Source organism: Rhizophagus irregularis, chromosome 11 (assembly GCF_026210795.1).
Source record: "Rhizophagus irregularis chromosome 11, complete sequence".
NCBI classification, from domain to species: domain Eukaryota; kingdom Fungi; phylum Glomeromycota; class Glomeromycetes; order Glomerales; family Glomeraceae; genus Rhizophagus; species Rhizophagus irregularis.
The window spans coordinates 4,811,933-4,831,437 of NC_089439.1; the positions used below are offsets into that span (position 1 = coordinate 4,811,933).

A 19,505-nucleotide genomic window follows, 5' to 3' on the forward strand; every position below is an offset into this window, starting at 1 on the left:
TATAAGCGGTTATCATTATATGCCGATTATTATTGGTTCTTTTTTTTTCAAAACATTTTTTATTATTAAAATTCTAAAAATATTAAAAAAATTTTCTAACAATCAAATAAAGGTTAAAAATTATTTTTTTTTAAAGTCATCCACGGAAGTAATATTCCTTTGTATTAAAAAAAGAAAACCTATGATTAAAAAACAGAATAAATAAAGTAATTATAATATAAATTTAAATATAAATTGAAATCCTCTCTTACTTTCTTATTCTCATAAAAAAGAAAATTATTAAAATAAAATTCTTAGTATTTTATATTATATAATTATAATTCATTTAATTAATTTGAAACATCGTTTTCTGTTTATATCAAACTATTTATTTAGAAAGAAAAATAAATTAAAGGGGATAACAAAAAATGGAAAAATGGCAAAAAAAGGCGTTGAAAGAAAAGATAAAGAGAAAAAGTAATAAAATATTTAAAACGATAGACGAAAATGTACGTAAATTTTTAATTAATCCATATAAAAAAATGACTTATAATTTATTTAATATTATTTAATTTATTAGAATAAGAAAATTATATTAGATTATATGGAAGAATGGAAAAAAAGGGGAAAGATTCCTAAAAATCCCTTTGTAGAATTGTCTAAAAAATTAAAAAACCGGTATAATTCAAAAGCAATCTGTGATTAGTAAGTTAACGATCCATTTTATTAATACCAATGCTTTTTTTTATACAACAAAGTAACTTATATATTAAAATATACATTTCGTTATTATTAAATATACATTAAATATATACATTAAATATATAGTTATTGGAATATACTTGATCCTCGACGTATGCATTAAAAAATTCCATTGTTTCTCTTCCTTTTTTTTACAAATAATAAAATGATATCTTTTATTCACTCTTGTTTGTCCTTTTAGTTAATCATGAACCTTTCTCTCAGGAAGAGAAAGAATATATTTACAAATGGGGCGAAAAATATCAAGAAACTAATGATGGTAATATTCAATGGAGATTTTTACAGCCTAAAATGGAAGCGGAATTTGGAAAATTTTGGTCTCGAAATAGTCTCAAAAATATTTGGAATACCAGAAAAAAACAGGTTATTAAAGACAAAGCGCAAATCAATATTTCTGAAGAAGTTGATAAAGAAAATAAGGATGATTATAAAATATGTAAAAGTGAAAATGAAGACGAAATAGAATTTGATGAATGTGAAGATAAAAATGAAGCCAAGCCTTTTACCAAGCATTCAATTCAATTTCTATTAAATGATAATATGATTTGAAAATTTGTAAATCTATTCAATTTAATAACTTCATTATCCATTATTTATTTTTATTTAACCGTCACTCTATACGTTTGTATTTATTTATTACATACTAAAATAATAAAAATAACTGTATAACATAAACATACATAAACATAGCTAATTGTAGTTAGTATAAGGAAATGTTCATCCGATATTGTGCTTTAATCATAATAGTATAACATTCAATGTGAATGAAGATCAGCTAAACAATTACGGATTTTAAATTCCGTCACACGTTTTGTGATACGCATTTTTTAACGTCAAGGCGTTAAATAGGGAAACAAAAAAACACTGTAATCTTGACAATAATGAATGAAATTTGCCCTATTTTTAATTTTCATGTAACACGCAGCTCCAAAAAACGGTAGGTGTTCGTTTGAAAAAAAAAGATATATATATAACTTTAGTAGAAGTTTAGCTACCCATTATTTTTTATTTCTCGATTAATATTTCTTAAAAAAAAAAAAATGAAAATAAAAGGCCATCGATTCACCAAAGAAGTATGTTGTAATTAAAATAATTATTTTAATTATTCTTATTACTTAAAAAATAAATTCTTTTCTTTTTAGATTGATAATATTATTAGCGAACATATGAAAAATTTGGGCCATCTTCCAAATCCCTATATGAAAATTCATGAAAAGATTCCAAAATATAGTTCAAAGCAAATTCGTTATCGGTAAGATAATTATTATAATAATTGTTTTTTTCTTTTTCTTAAAAAGATAATGAGATTCATTTGAATTTTATTATAATTTTAGTTGGATAAGTAAACTCAATCCATATCGTAAGTAAAAAATGTTAAAATTCTCTTTTTCTTTATTATAATTTGAAATTTATTGTAATTTAATTTAAAATTTTTTTCTAGTTTGTACAATGCCTCTTGAAGATAACGAAAAATTGTTCATCGTTCAATGGGTTGAAAATAATCGAACTTCAGACGGTATAATTCATTGGAAAGACTTAATTAAAGAAGTTGAAAGTAAATTTGGAAAATTACGTTCTGAAAATACTCTTAAAAATTTTTGGCACTTAAGAAGAAGAAGTCTTTCAAAACAATTTAAGGAAGTTAATTATGATGAACCTAATATTACTTTTGAATACGAAAATTTAATAAAAGATGACAATTTGTCACTTTTTAAAAATAAAGACGAAGAAAATATTTCTCCACTTCCTTCTGATGCAAGTCGAATAGAAATCTTATGTTGGGTGGCTAGTGAACAACATAAACGTGATTTCCCATATAGTAAATATTTTAAGTAGTTAACCCCAGAGGTTTCATGTTATATAGTTATATATATATATATAGATAGACAAACAAATGTTATAAATATTATAGAATTACATTTTTTAAATAAATTCAATATCAATATTATTAACTGTTTATTTTGCACAATAAATTATTACATAAAAAGGCGTTTGCCATATACTAATGATAAAAGAAATATGAATGTAAAATACTGCGAAGTGTAACCTCGGTATCCGCCGAGGGGTGGTATTTGTCGAAACCATTTTGCCGAAGATATTTTACCAAAGAGATATTACTGAATGGACATTTTTCTGAAAGTCCGTTTCCATGAGAACATGTCTTTTGCCGCCGTAACCTTTACCGAATCCCATGCGGAAGTTTCGTCGAAAATGGTAATTTTCAAAAATATTTCTGATTATATTTCTGATTTAAATTTAAAAATTTTTTTTTTTTAATGTAATAATGGATCAGCTTCGCTTACCATTTCCCAAATCGTTAATTCCAGTGACATCATAATTGACGAAAATCATTTATTTGTATATATTTTATACACTTTATCGAAATTTTAAAATAATGTTTTTCAGAGTTTTTTACTTTTCTATGAATAAAAGCAAGGCACAATGACGCATAAATTTATTGAAAAAGGAAAACAATAAAATAAGAAATTATGTATTGCCGTTTTTACCGTTTTCAAAATGGTTGAAATTGATGTCGATCATGTATTTTAAAGGTGATATGCAATGTAACAGAATCATACTGTAGAACATACTGTACTAAAACCTAAAAATCAAATGTTTGACAAATCACATGATATGATTTTACCATTATGAATATAGACTATAATTACAATGAGCATGCGAGCACGCCATTTTTTGTGTTACAGCTATTTGCAAAAAAAAAACCACCTAATACGATTTTCGACTGCGTATGAATTTTCATACGCAGCCATACGCAGTCATACACGCATAGTAAACTGCTAGAATTATGTGATATAACTGCGGATGACTGCATATGAAAAATTCAAAAAATGAGTTTGCAGATATTACCATGCGTATGACTGCGTATGAAAATTTCATACGCAGTCGAAAAATGAATTAGGTGGTCCGTTATTTTCGCAAATAGCTGTAAAGACAGAATAGTTATCAAAGACCGGTTATACATTTTTTATTGAAAGAATAATATGTGGATATTTTGAAATATGTGTGTTTATTTTATTTTTATTCGAAGAATATATTTTTATTAAATAATTTATAATTTACTAACAAATAATTACAATAATGATTATAATGAATAAAATAAGCAAATGAATATTTAAATAAGTATGTCAAATAAATCCTTTTATTTTAACCATCGTTATAAATGGTACTAAAGGAATTGAAAATTGATTGAATGCCTTTATCCTCAATTACGTTTTCAACGTTGATTGTACCATATTTAAGTTCATCTCCATTATCAAAGTTTTCCAGAGCACTGTTTTTAACCTCAAGTTGTCTTTTCTTAGCGTTCCAAATGTTTTTGAGGTCATTTCGTGAACGAAATTTCCCAAGGTTTGATATTTCAGATTGTAAGTTCGTCCATGGAATAATACCATCGTTCATTTCTTTATACCTTCCAATCCATTCATAAATATAATTTTTTTCTTCCTGAGAAAAAGGTGAATGGTCAACTAAACAAATAGAATAAAAAAAGGTCAATTTGGTTTAAATTTGGATACAGACAAAAATTTTAAAAACTTACTACGTGGGTCAAGTATATTCCACCAACTAAATTTTATAATATAAAAAGTAAGTTATAAATTTTTTTTTTAAAACAAAAGCATAAATATATATAATATATATTCAACGAAGATGACTTACTAATCACAGATTGCTTTCGGTGCAAAATTAAACCGAACTTTCAATTTTTTAGATAAGTCTGCAAAAGGTGTTTTGGAAACTTTTCCACGTTTTTCCCATTCATTCATATGCTCTATTATCGTTTTTTTACCCTAAAAAAAAAAATGATTGATAAAAGATACTAATATATAAGTTTTATTTTATATCAATAATAAAAAACATTTGTAAGAATAAAGTTTAATACATACAGCTATATCTATTGTTTTATCAATTTTGTTAATTTTCCTCGTTTTCTTAATGACTTTTCCCATGTTGTACTATTAAAGAAAATTTTAATTTTTATTCGAACAATATTTAAGAAATTTATTTTTTTTTATGTTATTTTTTTAAGGATTAATAAAAGACATATTTTATCTATTTATACTTAATTAATCATTATAATAAAATAATTGTTAAATTAATAATAAATAATATATTACTATTTTGGTTTTAAAAAAGAACTTAAACTTATTGTAACTTTTGTTTTTAAAAAATAACAAAAGAATATAAATAAATTAAAGAAAAGTAAAATAAAAATAGAAATTCTTGAAAGAATTCTTCAATTCCAAGGTATATCAATATGCAACGTTACAATTGATGAATGGTTTGTTCAACTGGGACGAACACTCCGAACAATCAAATAAGGAAGTTATATGCTACACAATGTAGATCATTGGGCAGTTTTCTTGGTCATTGTTTGGCAGTTAGCACAATAAAAATATTGTTACAATGACATTTGAAAAAAAATAAATTTTAAATAACCGCAATTCATTATATTTCAATAACTGTAATTTGGTTTTAACTGAAGTTTTCATCGCAATACTTTTTTCTAATCCATATAATTTGTTCATTATTCTTATTATTCATATATTATTCATATATTATACGTATATTATTCGTATATGATTCATAAATTATTCATATATTATTCATAAAAATGTCACAAAGACCACTTATCACTTCACAGATTGACAATACTATTAAAGAGCTTGTAAAAGACTTAGATAATCATCCCAACCTTTGTGAGAATATTAGCGAAAAAATTAATAAACAATATGCTACAAATTTTACTTTAAAACAAATCCGTCAATAGTAAGATATATCATTATTTATCAATTAATTAATTAATCAATTAATCAATTATTTTATATATTATTTTATGGGTTTTGTTTTTTATCGCACCCGCGATATGTCGCAAGGGCATGCGCCTCCTAATTTTATTGGCGAAAAATTTTTTTGTGGCGCGTCAAATTTCAATTGTAACACGATCTTAAAAAATTTTTTTTTAAAAAATTCTTCGATCTGTTTTGGTTTCTTTGTCCCTACCCTTTAATAAAAACAAACCTTTACATTTCTTTTCTAATTACGTTTTCATTAAAAACATTGTTTATCATGTTTATATTCGATGGTTGGTTTCTTTTTTCTTCTTTTTTGTCTTGTTTTGAAAACTACACTAAAGGTTTTTTTTCTTTTTTCAGGTCCTTTGCGTTGTGGATTTTGACGTTAATATCATTTGAAAAGAGACTTTTCGTTCTTTAAAGACTCGGTAGGTGAAGTTTAATACACCGTGTTTAATAACCTTAAAAACACTATTAACGATTTTTTTTTACTTTAGATTCTTTCACTTTAGATTCTTTTCACAACGGAAGTTTAATGTCAATTTCGTTACTCTTCCTTCTTCTCATTTGGAAAAAATATTGGTAAGTGTCGGTTATATAGACTATGAACTAATTTAAACGGCCTCTTCAAAGTTTTTGTATATGTATTAACCTCTTGTAAACAATATTAACCAATTTTCTTCTTTTTTTAGGTTCTTTAATTTGATTTCCTTTCTAAAGAAGACCTCTTACTTTCCACTTTGGTGAAGTCTCGGTAGGTGTTATTCAGGTTGTTGGTGTACGCGAAGCTTTTAGAAACAACACTAACAGGTGTTTTTTCTTTTTTTAGGTTTTTTTTCGTTGTAAAAGCTAAGATTTACCGCCAATTGTGTTTTTTTTCATTTCGGTAGGTGTTATATAGGTTAATGGTGCATGTAATAACCTGTTATAAATGATATTAATGAGTTTTTTTCTTTTTTTAGGTTCTTTCACGTTGTTAAAGCCAAACTTTAAAGCTGATCTCATTTTTAAGGTACCTTTGTTACCTTTCACTTCGGTAGGTGTTATATGGGCTAATGGTGTATGTAATAACCTATTATAAATGATAATATTAATGAGTTTTTTTTCTTTTTTTAGGTTTTTTTCACGTTGTTAAAGCCAAACTTTAAAACTGATCCCATTTCTAAGGTACCTTTGTTACCTTTCACTTCGGTAGGTGTTATATGGGCTAATGGTGTATGTAATAACCTATTATAAATGATAATATTAATGAGTTTTTTTCTTTTTTAGGGGTTTTCACGTTGTTAAAGCCAAACTTTAAAGCTGATACCGTCGGACGAAACATACCAGGTAATAAAGGACTAGTAGAAATTGTTTGGCGGAAAAATTCTAACGCTCTACCAGGATAAATGGTATAAATCCTTTTTTCTCCATTTTTTTGGTACCTTTGTTATTTTTTACTTCGGTAGGTGTTATATGGGCTAATGGTGTATGAAACAGCCTTTGGAAATGATTAAAGTATATAAATTAGGAACCAGGATGCTTAACAATTTTTTTAATAAAGTAATTAATTACATACACATAAAATTCTTATATAGAAAAGGTCTAATAATTAATGATTAATCCTTACTTTTCTTACTTTCTTGATGGTATTGTCTTTTTATTTTGATAGAGAGTTGGTAAATATTATATTAAAAGACTTCTTTTATTGCAGAAGCTTAATTTTAATTTTAAATCTTGTTAAAAAAAGACTTTTCATTTTCGGTAAAGTGTTGATAGGACTAATAGTATATGTTATTGCTTTTATAAATGTCATTAACTTGGTTTTAGTTCTGAATAAACGAAAATATTAGTGTGCGGACAATGCTTAATTTTATTGGCTAGTAAATATATGAATTGTGATTGTAACACAAAAGTTACTATTTGTTTACCTAATTTTTTTGTACGTCCCTTTATTTTTTTTTGCTTTTTACACACCTTATACCTTTGTTTACTACAATGCAACAAGAAAACTCTGAACCAGTTTTGTATCAAGGAAAGGCTTTCACCACTTGGAAGCAAGCATTTGAAACTATTGAAAGTCGGGCAAAGCAGCAAGGGTTTAATATCATATATAGTCGTGTTGAGAAAAAATCTGATGGAACTTTTCGTAGACGTACTGCACAATGTGAACATCATGGTAATTATGTTACAAAATCCAATAAAGAGACAACAACAAAACGTCTAGGCTGTGCTTGGCATATTAATTTATCAGAACCTACCTCTAAAAATCCTTTTAAATATGTTTATATTACAACACTTCATGATATCCATTCACATAATCTTAATCCTAATATCATTCAATTTGGAGATAACAAATACATACCTCCTGAAATTATGAAGGAGATTGAATTTCTTACTATTAAATGCAGAATGGGAGCTGCTACACAAAGACAATATCTTGAAGCAAAGTTCCCAGGACAAATAATTTATGATAATGATTTGTATAAAGCAATTCAACATTTTCGTCCACAAAATAAAGATGATAGTAATGATGCAGCTAAATTGTATACGAAATTACTTGAATTATCACAAAATAATCCAATGTGGAAGGTTGCGATCAAATTTGATAATAATAATACTCTTACACATTTATTCTGGATGACGCCATCTCAGTTAGAATTATGGTATCGGTATTCAGATATTGTGGTACAAGATGTAACTTGTAAAACCAATAGGTATGAGATGGCTTTAAGTTTATTTATTATTCTTGATGAAAATCGGAATGTAAGACTTGTTGCACAAGCATTATTAATTGATGAAACAAAAGAATCACATGAATGGTCATTTGAACAACTCAATTTAGCAACAAATAATGTGTATCCACAAGTAATAATGACAGATGCAGATCCAGCTGTACATGCTGCGATTAGGTCTACATTTCCTACCACATACCCGATGCATTGCACTTTTCATATTAGCCAAAATTTGATTAAAAAGGTTCAAAAACTAATTGGAAATAAATTTCAAGAGTTTTTTACAAAATTTCATGCTGTACGTAATACACTAAACACACTTTCCTTTGAATCAGAATGGAGAAAATTAATTACTCAATATCCTGAAATACAGCAATATTTGATAAATACTCTTTATAATACTAAAGAATCATGGGCTCATCCTTGGACATGTCACCAATTTACTGCAGGACTCCATGCATCTTCTCCTGTAGAAAGCATTAATGCATGGATTAAAAGTTATATTTTTAACTCTAATATTTCTTTATGTGAACTTGGGATGTAATAGAGAGAAGACAAATGGCAGAAAACAAAAAATATCAACTTGTGTTATGGAAAGCTGCTATTCCCTGTATGCCTACTCAGATTTCCACTGCTGCGTTCATGTTTACTTCTATTAACCAAAAACTTGAAGAATATTTGCCTCCTGCCATATTAGAACTTCAAAGAGATGAAATTCGTCAGTGTGTTTTTTATAATGCTGTACAAGTTACCCAAGAAGTAATTGATGAATTTGATAAAGTATATATTACAATAATAATTGTATACTTATTATGTTTGTATTTTACTTGATTTAACATTGCTATTACATGTGTTTGCAGTATGATCTCTTATTAGGTCAATATTTGGAAGATGTATCTGATGCTCGTCAAATAACTGCAGCATGTATGATTTCCAACATTAATAAAGATCAAATTTCATCTATGTGGGCTGTAAATGTTGAAAACAAACTTGTTGAGAAACATTTTATTATCTTATTAATAAATGGATCTCATTATTGCTCTTGTCTATCTCTTATTAATCGAGGAATTATTTGCAGGCATTATTTTCAAATAATGCTTCGTAGTCCTGCAGCAAGATTCCATTTAAGACTTATTCCTTCACGATGGTATTATAGAGATAAAGATCCTAGTAAAGAGCAATTTTTAGTTGCTAGCAAATTTGAAAATGAGATTACACCTCTTATTCCTCAACATAATGTTCCATTTTTAACTGCAATTTGCAAAACATCACAAGAATTTATTACTCGGCATGAACAACTTACAGACATACAATTATATGGTAAAATTGCTGGCTTATCACATAAAGCTACTATGAAAGCTGTTAGTAAAAGGGATATACGTATAATACATATTTTGGAGAATTACTTAAAAGATGTTGATGAAGAACAAGATGAAGAACAAAATGAAAATATCGAATTAGAAGATACAAAAGATGATGAATCTGATAAGGAAAATTTTCCTTTTATTCTCAATAATCCTAATAAACAAACCAGGTCTAAAGGACGCCCGAAGGGTACAAAACGAATTAAAGCAAGCCATGAAAAAGAAAAGGCTACGACTTCAGTAAATAGTAAACAATATAAATGTGGAAATTGTGGTGATATGGGTCATAATAAGCGAAATTGTAATATTTTAAAATAGTTATCAAATGCTAAAGTATCTTTAAATTTGACAATAAAGTTTATTAAGCCTCCTAATTAAATCTTCACTAATACTTCCCAAAGATATACATACACCACTAATCTATTTATTATCTCCGAAATAGAAGACATCAGAGTTTCCATGTGCATTTTTCATGTTCACTAGTCGTACTTGTTACACTTGCTGTATCATCATTGTCGGGTGAATTACATCCGTATGAATCTAAAAAAGAAAAAAAACCATTAATTCATTTTAAAGACTACTATATAGTACATACACCATTAGCCCATATAACACCTACCGAAGTGAAAGGTAACAAAGGTACCTTAGAAATGGGATCAGTTTTAAAGTTTGGCTTTAACAACGTGAAAAAAACCTAAAAAAAGAAAAAAAAACTCATTAATATTATCATTTATAATAGGTTATTACATACACCATTAGCCCATATAACACCTACCGAAGTGAAAGGTAACAAAGGTACCTTAAAAATGAGATCAGCTTTAAAGTTTGGCTTTAACAACGTGAAAGAACCTAAAAAAAGAAAAAAACTCATTAATATCATTTATAACAGGTTATTACATGCACCATTAACCTATATAACACCTACCGAAATGAAAAAAAACACAATTGGCGGTAAATCTTAGCTTTTACAACGAAAAAAAACCTAAAAAAAAAGAAAAAACACCTGTTAGTGTTGTTTCTAAAAGCTTCGCGTACACCAACAACCTGAATAACACCTACCGAGACTTCGCCAAAGTGGAAAGTAAGAGGTCTTCTTTAGAAAGGAAATCAAATTAAAGAACCTAAAAAAAAGAAGAAAATTGGTTAATATTGTTTACAAGAGGTTAATACATATACAAAAACTTTGAAGAGGCCGTTTAAATTAGTTCATAGTCTATATAACCGACACTTACCAATATTTTTTCCAAATGAGAAGAAGGAAGAGTAACGAAATTGACATTAAACTTCCGTTGTGAAAAGAATCTAAAGTGAAAGAATCTAAAGTAAAAAAAAAAATCGTTAATAGTGTTTTTAAGGTTATTAAACACGGTGTATTAAACTTCACCTACCGAGTCTTTAAAGAACGAAAAGTCTCTTTTCAAATGATATTAACGTCAAAATCCACAACGCAAAGGACCTGAAAAAAGAAAAAAAAACCTTTAGTGTAGTTTTCAAAACAAGACAAAAAAGAAGAAAAAAGAAACCAACCATCGAATATAAACATGATAAACAATGTTTTTAATGAAAACGTAATTAGAAAAGAAATGTAAAGGTTTGTTTTTATTAAAGGGTAGGGACAAAGAAACCAAAACAGATCGAAGAATTTTTTAAAAAAAAATTTTTTAAGATCGTGTTACAATTGAAATTTGACGCGCCACAAAAAAATTTTTCGCCAATAAAATTAGGAGGCGCATGCCCTTGCGACATATCGCGGGTGCGATAAAAAACAAAACCCTTATTTTATATATTTATTTACTTTATTAAATTACTAGTTTGAAAGACAAATTGCAAATAAAAGTACCACAAATTAGAGCTCGGCCCTTCACTATACAGGTTGACAATTCTATTAAAGGGTTTATGAAAGAGTTTGGACAGTCTTCCAACCCTTATGTGAAGATTAGTCAAAAAATTAATAAACTACATAATACGAATTATACTTCAAAACAAATTCGTCAACGGTAAGATAAACTATTATATACAATTAGACATTATATAATTATATAACTTATTTATTATTCATTTATATGTTTATGATTTAGTTGGACAAGTAAACTCAATACAAACCGTAAGTATCTTACATTTTTTTTAATGCTATATTTTTATACGAAATTCTTTTTCAAATAAATATTCTTCTTCTCTATCTCCAATGAACATTGTTTTTATAGTTTGTCTTGAACCTCTTGATATAGATGAAAAATTATTTATTATCCAATGGGTTGAAAGTGAACCACGAGGAAATGCAATACCTTGGAAATCATTAATTCCATTAATGGAAAGTGAATTCAAGAAATTGCGCTCTGAAAGTATGGTAAAAAACTTTTGGAACCTACGAAAAAGAATTCAAGATAGTACTAAATCAAAAATAGAGGATGAGGACTCAAGAAAAAGAAAAAGAAGTCCTAAATCGACAGCGAAAGATGAACAACAACAAAAAAAAGTTTGTCGTGAACTTAATATTACTTTTAAATATGAAAACATTCCATCACATCCCTTGAACTCAGGTTCGATAGAAACTTTATTTGAAAATGACGAGAATACACCTCCTTCGAACGCAATGGAAATCTTATGCCGAGTTGCTGCAGTGTTCGGAAATGACCTGGTCATTTGACCATTTTTCGGATTAGGAGTCATTTGGTCAAATGACACCCCATCATTTGGCATTTGGCATTTAAATTATTCGCGAAATGACAAATGCCAAATGATTGGGTATCATTTGATTGTCATTTGCGTCCTTTGTCATTTGGTCATTTGTCATTAAAATATTTAAAGATTATTGGACAATTTATAATCACGTGATGTACAAAAAAGGAAGGACGTAATCAAAATAATCACAATTTCACCAAATTATTTATTTTTTTACTGTAATCTGAAAATAATAAATAACACAACCATAATCATTAAAGTGATAATAATATCTGATATGTTATTTATTATATATAATTTTATTATATAATTATATGCATAAATAAATGTTATGGCCATCTTATGATTAAATAAAGACAACAATTATATATAAAAATGGTGAAAAATGGGATCCACTACATGTGTCACAATTAAATATTTTATTGCAAAATTAATTAACTTTTATCTGTGTGGATAAAATGATCATTAGTGAAATAATTATAAGTGAAATAATCCTGTCTATAATAATATTATTAACAAATAATAACCTGTAAAAATAATAACAAATCACGTGATTAAAAAATCTTTACAGTCTATTGGAACTTTTTTGATTATATATATTAAACCAATTTTGTTTTAATATTTTTGTTTCTTAATTAAAATAAACAAAATAATTAATAAAAATTCGCAGAATATTTAATATTTTTCAAATGACTTAAATGACAGGTCATTTGAGTTGCAAATGACAAATGACAAATGACTTGTCATTTGAGTTGCAAATGACAAATGACAAATGACTTGTCATTTGAGTCATTTGTTCATTTCAAGTCATTTGCCGAACACTGAGTTGCTGATGTAATGTACAAACGTGATTTTCAACAGACTATATAAAGATGTTATCCGACGAACATATCCCATGTATGGCTGAGATACAATTATCAAAATTTTACATACAAACAATTCTATTATTTTTTTTTTTATAGACAATGGTGATTCATATTATTTTAATTAGATTGATATGGATATATATTGTTACTTTCATGTTTATGTGAATTTTATTATCGTATTTATTATTTCATTTGTATTATTGTAAATTTTACATATATTAATTGATAACTTCTAGGACAATTTAAAAGAAAGTGAATTATTTAAATTACAAACTAAGAAATTTACTACTCTAAGTTTTAGTGTTGATAATTCTAAATTAAAATAGTAAAAAAAAGCTGATAATAACAAGTACATTTGTAGATTTAAACATGAAGAACCATTATATTTATTTCAAACAAAAATACTAGTAGTAATTTACATAGTAACATAAAAATACTAAAATAAAATATTTCCTTCAGGCCATTTTGCTGAATAAATATTACCAAAACCACCTTTTTGTAATTTAAAGCAATAAAAACGACTAGTACAATATCTAGTACCCAATTCGTATTAAGACCGTTCATCAATTTTTTTTTTTTTTTAACAAGAGGATAAATTTGACTTAAAAAACTTAGAAAATAACATTAAAACAATGTTTTATTTTCTGCAAAGCAAACAAATCTTGATAAATTTATTCACTGGTCGAAGTGGTATGGTTTCCACTATGGAAATCTTGGTGTACGTGATTGAAACTTGTCTAATTTGCATAATATTTCCATAACATTTCCACAAAAACAGGAAACTTCATTGAAATATGGAGTAAACCATGGAAATTGGGCAGGTTTCCACCAAATTTTAATAGTATAAACCTCATGTAAACCATATCTCTTCGACCTGTAATTAATATATCATAATTTTATTGGTTATATAATTTCTGGCTTATGAATATACTTTTAATAATACACAGTGAAATTCGATAAACCGGATCTTCGATAAACCGGATTTGGGCCTAAACCGGACTTTTTTGCTGGAACCAAATCACGTATATTAAAATAGTTTCGATATACCGGAGTTTACTAGTAAAAGCTCGATATTCGCTATAACGGATCAATTTTCTAACCAGCAGCTATAGTAAAAATGATTCGATAAACCGGATCACGTGATCATTAACCAATAAAATTTAAGTAACGTGATGTGGTAAATCTTAATTTTGGCCAGAATTATAAGAATCTTAATTCCGGCCGGCTGAAGTTATGTATTACTTATATCTTCAATTAAAAATGTTTTATATTCATTTTCATGAACTCTATGACTTAAAACTAAGATGAAAAAATTAAATTATAGCATATATTAGTTTTATTAGCACGAAATTTTTTTGAAAATTCAGTATAATAAAATTTCAGTTTTTTCGATATACCGGATATCCCGAAAAACGGATATTTTTAGTGGAACCGATAGATCCGGTTTATCGAATTTCACTGTGTATAGCGTTTATTATCACTTTAAATTTTTACTGTGATCAGGATATATATTATTTATAAAAAAAAAAGTACTGAAAATACAGAAAAATACCAAAACAAGAAATGCAGCTTATTTACACTAATGAAAAAATAGATATAAACGAAAAAAAAATAGTTAGAAATTATAAAAATAAAATGAAAAAGTATTATCTGTTATTTGGTTGGAGTTATTAAGAAATTTTGGAATCTATATATAATCGGTCAGGGAGTCAATTATTATTATTATAGAAACCCAGTAAATAGTTTTTGTATAAATTTATACCAAACGGGCTCATTGGCTCAAAATTAGCTCAAATTTATGCAAAAAATAATCTAATCTAGAGTCAATTATATATGGATGAGCCCATTTGGTACAAATTCATACAAAAACTATTTACTGGGAAATTAATTCGAAAACAATATATAAAATATTTAATATAAAATATTCTGAATGAGATATCCTATATTAAAATCAGTATTAATAGTAAAATTAATTCCTATTGGGTATTGATTATTGGAATATCCTTCGGACTTTGACTGATATCTCATATCCCCATCAAATAAATAATAAATATATTACCATCCTTCAAAAATGTAAGAAATCAATTTTTTAATCTAATTTCAACTAATAAATCGACACTAAGAATCATAAGACTACCACTAGTTTTAATAGGAGTATTCATATCTGCTAAATCGATTTCATATTTTCTAAACAATAAAGCCATCAAACAAACTAATTCAATCGTTGCCAACTTTCTTCCTGGACATAATCTTGATCCTCCACCAAACATAAAAAAAGAATTCTTCTTTGGTTCAAAATTTTCATCCATCCATCTATCAGGGTTAAATTTATTAGGTTCTTCCCAATCATCATCATTATTATGAATAGCTTTAATGTTAATTAGAAACATTGTATCAGCTGGCCAGTGATATTTCGCTATTTTATTAGGTTTATCAATATATCTTGTCAATAAGCTTACTACTGGATGAATGCGCGCTACTTCCTTTACAATTGCTTCACAGTATCTTAAATTATAAAAATCATCTTTAGTAATTGGTCGCATTTTATCACCTTGGAATATATTTTCAATTTCATTTAGCATTTTTCTCTTTACATCTGGATTATGTGCAATATAATAGACAATGAGTGAAAACATATTCGCAGTCTATATTTGAAATAATGTTTAAATTAATTTTAAATTAAAGTACATTACATTTATATTAAATTTCAATATTAAATTTTATATAAATCTAAACATGAAATTTTTCTAAAAAATTTACTTACTTTATAAGTTCCAGTATGAATTCCATCAAGTATATTAATACGAATTTCGGTATCACTCATAGTTCTCATGGCTTCTACACCAGTTTGAATATAATTATCATCACGAAGTGTATTTTTAATAATCATCGATGTCAACATATCATGCGGTAATGGCTCATCCAATGGTGTTTTTTCGATTTCTTCTCTACGACTCTTAATAATTGCATTCAGTCTTTGATTAATAAATTCCATGCTTTTAAGCACTTCATCTGCTTTATTTTTAAAAAATGGAACATAATGTCGTATAAAAGGAGGAATTACGAAAAATATTGTATACTCCACAAAAAGCTTACGAAGTCCTTGAGTTAATTTCACAGAATCTTTGAATCTTGCTGATTGACCCTCGTATTTTTCATCATTGAGAGTGTCAAAATAAGCTGCCATTGAATAAGATCTTTTACCAGTTAACAGTTTAAAAATAATATCATTCGTGTAATGACAAAACCATTCAGAAAAATCCAATTTATTTTTATTTTCTTTAATAATTTCTTCTTTAAGAAATAACTTACTCCAATAAATTTCTAATTCATTGAAAAGTTTGTTTGTCTGATCAATAGCTTCAGTAGTAAATCTTGGTGACAAAATAGCTTGATTAAAAAAATGATGGTTGAACATCCACGATTTATAATCATTATTTAATGATAATCCTTTTCCTTGCAATCCCAATTCTTCCGCTCCTTGGCAATTGCGAAATTTCATCTCATGCGTATTGTTTGATGAAAAATCATCAAGATATTCTCCTCGACATAAAATTATAGATCGTACACTACCGTAAACCTCATATATGTCACCATATTTCTCGTAACAGTAATCGACAAACGAAATAATATCTCCATTAAACCACAAATAAACGTAAGGAAAAATGTCGATGAGTGGGAATGGAAATAGACAAGGTAAAGGATTGACGCGAGTAAAATATTTGTAATAATAATATGTCACATACGTCATTAATATTGTAATTAACAACAAAACAAAATACTCAATCATCATATTATAACTTTTTTTTTAAAGCTATGATATTTTGCTTAGGCTAGGCTTAGCTCGTGTTTAAATTTAATTGGTTTTTTGTAGGCGCTGTTGTGTACTTTTTTTGAGTATTTTTTTTTGTTATTAACTTCAGGTAAAATTTTATTTTATTTTTATTTTTTTATAACTTTATTAGTATTGGAATAATTACAAACGTAATTAATTCCAATGTTAACGTAAGTAAGTACTGTACATTGTATCAATAAAGTATCTTCAGGTAATTTATATTTTTTAGCAATCTGCAAATTCTAACAATATCTGAACTAATTTGATTCAAGATGTGTGATCGTCAATGATCTTTTGCATGTGGTAATTAAAATTTTTTTTATTGCTTTTGTAGATCTCTCTTTTTTTTTAATAACTAGGGATTGGGGCGCACTTTGCCACGTTTATACAGGATGTATCATTGATCAAAAAAAAACTTTATTTGGAAAATTGTAAGAGGCTTGCAGTATTAGTAATTCAAGGCGTGCGTTATTTAATTAAAATTGATGATTGAAAATATATTGAACAAAAACAATTGTCAATTGTTTAGTATTTTAATATACTGTATTGTATTTTTTTATAAATATAATTGCGTGGTATGATCAAAATAAATTTCCACTATTGTAAAATTATTTTTTAAAAATTATCTTTTATATTTAAAAAGTGTCAAATAGAAATTTATTATGTTACTAATGCTAATTTTTTTTTAAAAAAGGCGTGTACACGGGGTGTTCAAACACGGGTTTCCAAAAAAGTAAATTTCATATGCTGATCATTTAATGTTGGGCAGAATTAAATTTAACGAAAACAGGGAAAAAAAAAAGAATTTGTTAAATAATCAAAATTGGCATTCAAAATCAACTTTGACGCTTTAAAATACATATACTGCATGTTCCTTTTAATATATTTATTAAAAAATTTTTTTTACATAACTTTTTAATAAAGTCACGTGATACGACTGATACGTGTATGAACACCCCCGTATAAATTAAGAAATTTTCCATTATAAAATAATAAAAAATATTAATTTATTATTGTTTAAACCATGTATAATTAAAAAAAAATGTTTATTGTGAAATAAATTATGCTTTCGTAAAAAACTTTTTTTTTTCGTTGAATAAATCAAGAAAAAAATTTATAAAATAAAGAAGGAAATGCCTTCCATTTTTTAATTTACCTTTTTCTCTTTATTATGTAAATAAAAAACATTTTTCCATTTTTGATCCGCCCTCAGTTTTTCTCTTTTCGTTAAAAAGTTTATATTTATTTATTTATTTATTTTATCTCTATATCCAAACTTTTTAAACTTTTTTCAAAAAAATTCATAAAATTTAAAAAAGGAATGATTTTTATTTTTGACTTTATAAATAATTTAATTTTTTAATTAAAATAGAATCAAAATGAATTTTGACCTTCCTCAATAATTTCTTTATCTTTGCTTTTTTAAAAAAAGAATTTGCAGATCATTATTTACAATTGATTTGTCATTCTTAAAAAAAGTGATTTAATCTTAAAAGGAAATCATTTTCTTATTTTAACCTAGTAAAAAAAATATTTGACTAATCTAAAAAAGAAAGACAAATATCGAAAATCAATATAATCATTTGATTTGATCAATAAATATTGTACTTTAAAATTTTTGAAAAAAGTTTGCAATAAAATACTGCATCATCTTTTTTATAAAATCGTGGATCTATGATGGGTCCGTGCTCAAGAAATATTTCATCCCTATGAAAATGAAAGGGATCTTCTAAAATTCCTGACAACCATAATATCGACAGCAGTCCGATAAATGCAGATCCCGATTGAATTAAAATCACAGAATCCCGATGATCTGAAATCTTGACAGCCAAATCCTGACACTGGGATTAGTTTTAGATTAGTTAAGTTTTAATGCAATTGTTTCTAATTTCAGAAGATTAGTAATCTAGTAATATACTGTAAATAGTCCTTTTAATTAAAATAAAAAAATTTTCTTTTTAATTTTTTCATTAATAATATAGTAACGTTAGTTAATTTGCATTAATATTAATAAAATTTGCAACCAATTTGCATTGGTATTGATAAAATTTACAAATATTTTGCATTGGTATTGGTAAAATTTACAAATATTTTACGCTAATACTAATCAAATAATTCACGCCGCCGTATTTTTAAATTATTTGTAAAATTTATATAATTTTTTTTTTAAAAAAAACTTTGGGTTTTTGGCCGTCAAGAATTTTAACTGTCGAGATTTGTGACTATCTAGATTTTGTTTCAATCGGGATTTGGGTTTATCGGGATTTAGTTTCAATCGGGATTTGGTTTATCGGGATTTTGGCGTCGGAGTTGTAGACTGTCAATATTATGGTGTCGGGAATTTGTGGTAAACTCAAACAAAATGTGTTAAATTCGTTTATATTTGTGAAAAATCTAAAAAGCACCATTTTGTCCGATTTATGTCTTATTACAAAAAAAACAAAAATTAAACAAAATGATATTTATTACACGTGAGCACAAATATAAAA

General features: G+C 26.6%; 4 protein-coding genes across 4 annotated transcripts; 3 read left to right on the forward strand and 1 right to left on the reverse strand.

Moving 5' to 3' along the window:
- Positions 1-407: 407 nt before the first annotated feature.
- On the forward strand, positions 408-1,290 carry OCT59_003515 (uncharacterized protein; the record flags this gene model as incomplete). Its single annotated transcript, XM_066145663.1, has 4 exons — positions 408-488; positions 560-684; positions 808-833; positions 923-1,290. The coding sequence occupies 4 exons, from the start codon at positions 408-410 to the stop codon at positions 1,288-1,290; spliced, it is 600 nt and encodes a 199-aa protein (XP_065996361.1).
- Positions 1,291-1,781: 491 nt separating this feature from the next.
- Positions 1,782-2,577, forward strand: OCT59_003516 (uncharacterized protein; the record flags this gene model as incomplete). The annotated part of the gene is made up of 4 exons (XM_025320306.2): positions 1,782-1,814; positions 1,884-1,993; positions 2,076-2,101; positions 2,183-2,577. The coding sequence occupies 4 exons, from the start codon at positions 1,782-1,784 to the stop codon at positions 2,575-2,577; spliced, it is 564 nt and encodes a 187-aa protein (XP_025171695.1).
- A 1,329-nt stretch (positions 2,578-3,906) lies between these two features.
- On the reverse strand, positions 3,907-4,709 carry OCT59_003517 (uncharacterized protein; the record flags this gene model as incomplete). Its single annotated transcript, XM_025332457.2, has 4 exons — positions 3,907-4,229; positions 4,301-4,326; positions 4,420-4,550; positions 4,647-4,709. 4 exons carry the CDS (start codon positions 4,707-4,709, stop codon positions 3,907-3,909), a joined length of 543 nt encoding a protein of 180 aa, XP_025171696.1.
- A 7,109-nt stretch (positions 4,710-11,818) lies between these two features.
- Positions 11,819-12,280, forward strand: OCT59_003518 (uncharacterized protein; the record flags this gene model as incomplete). The annotated part of the gene is made up of 1 exon (XM_025327361.2): positions 11,819-12,280. One exon carries the CDS (start codon positions 11,819-11,821, stop codon positions 12,278-12,280), a length of 462 nt encoding a protein of 153 aa, XP_025171697.2.
- Between the last annotated feature and the right edge of the window lie 7,225 nt (positions 12,281-19,505).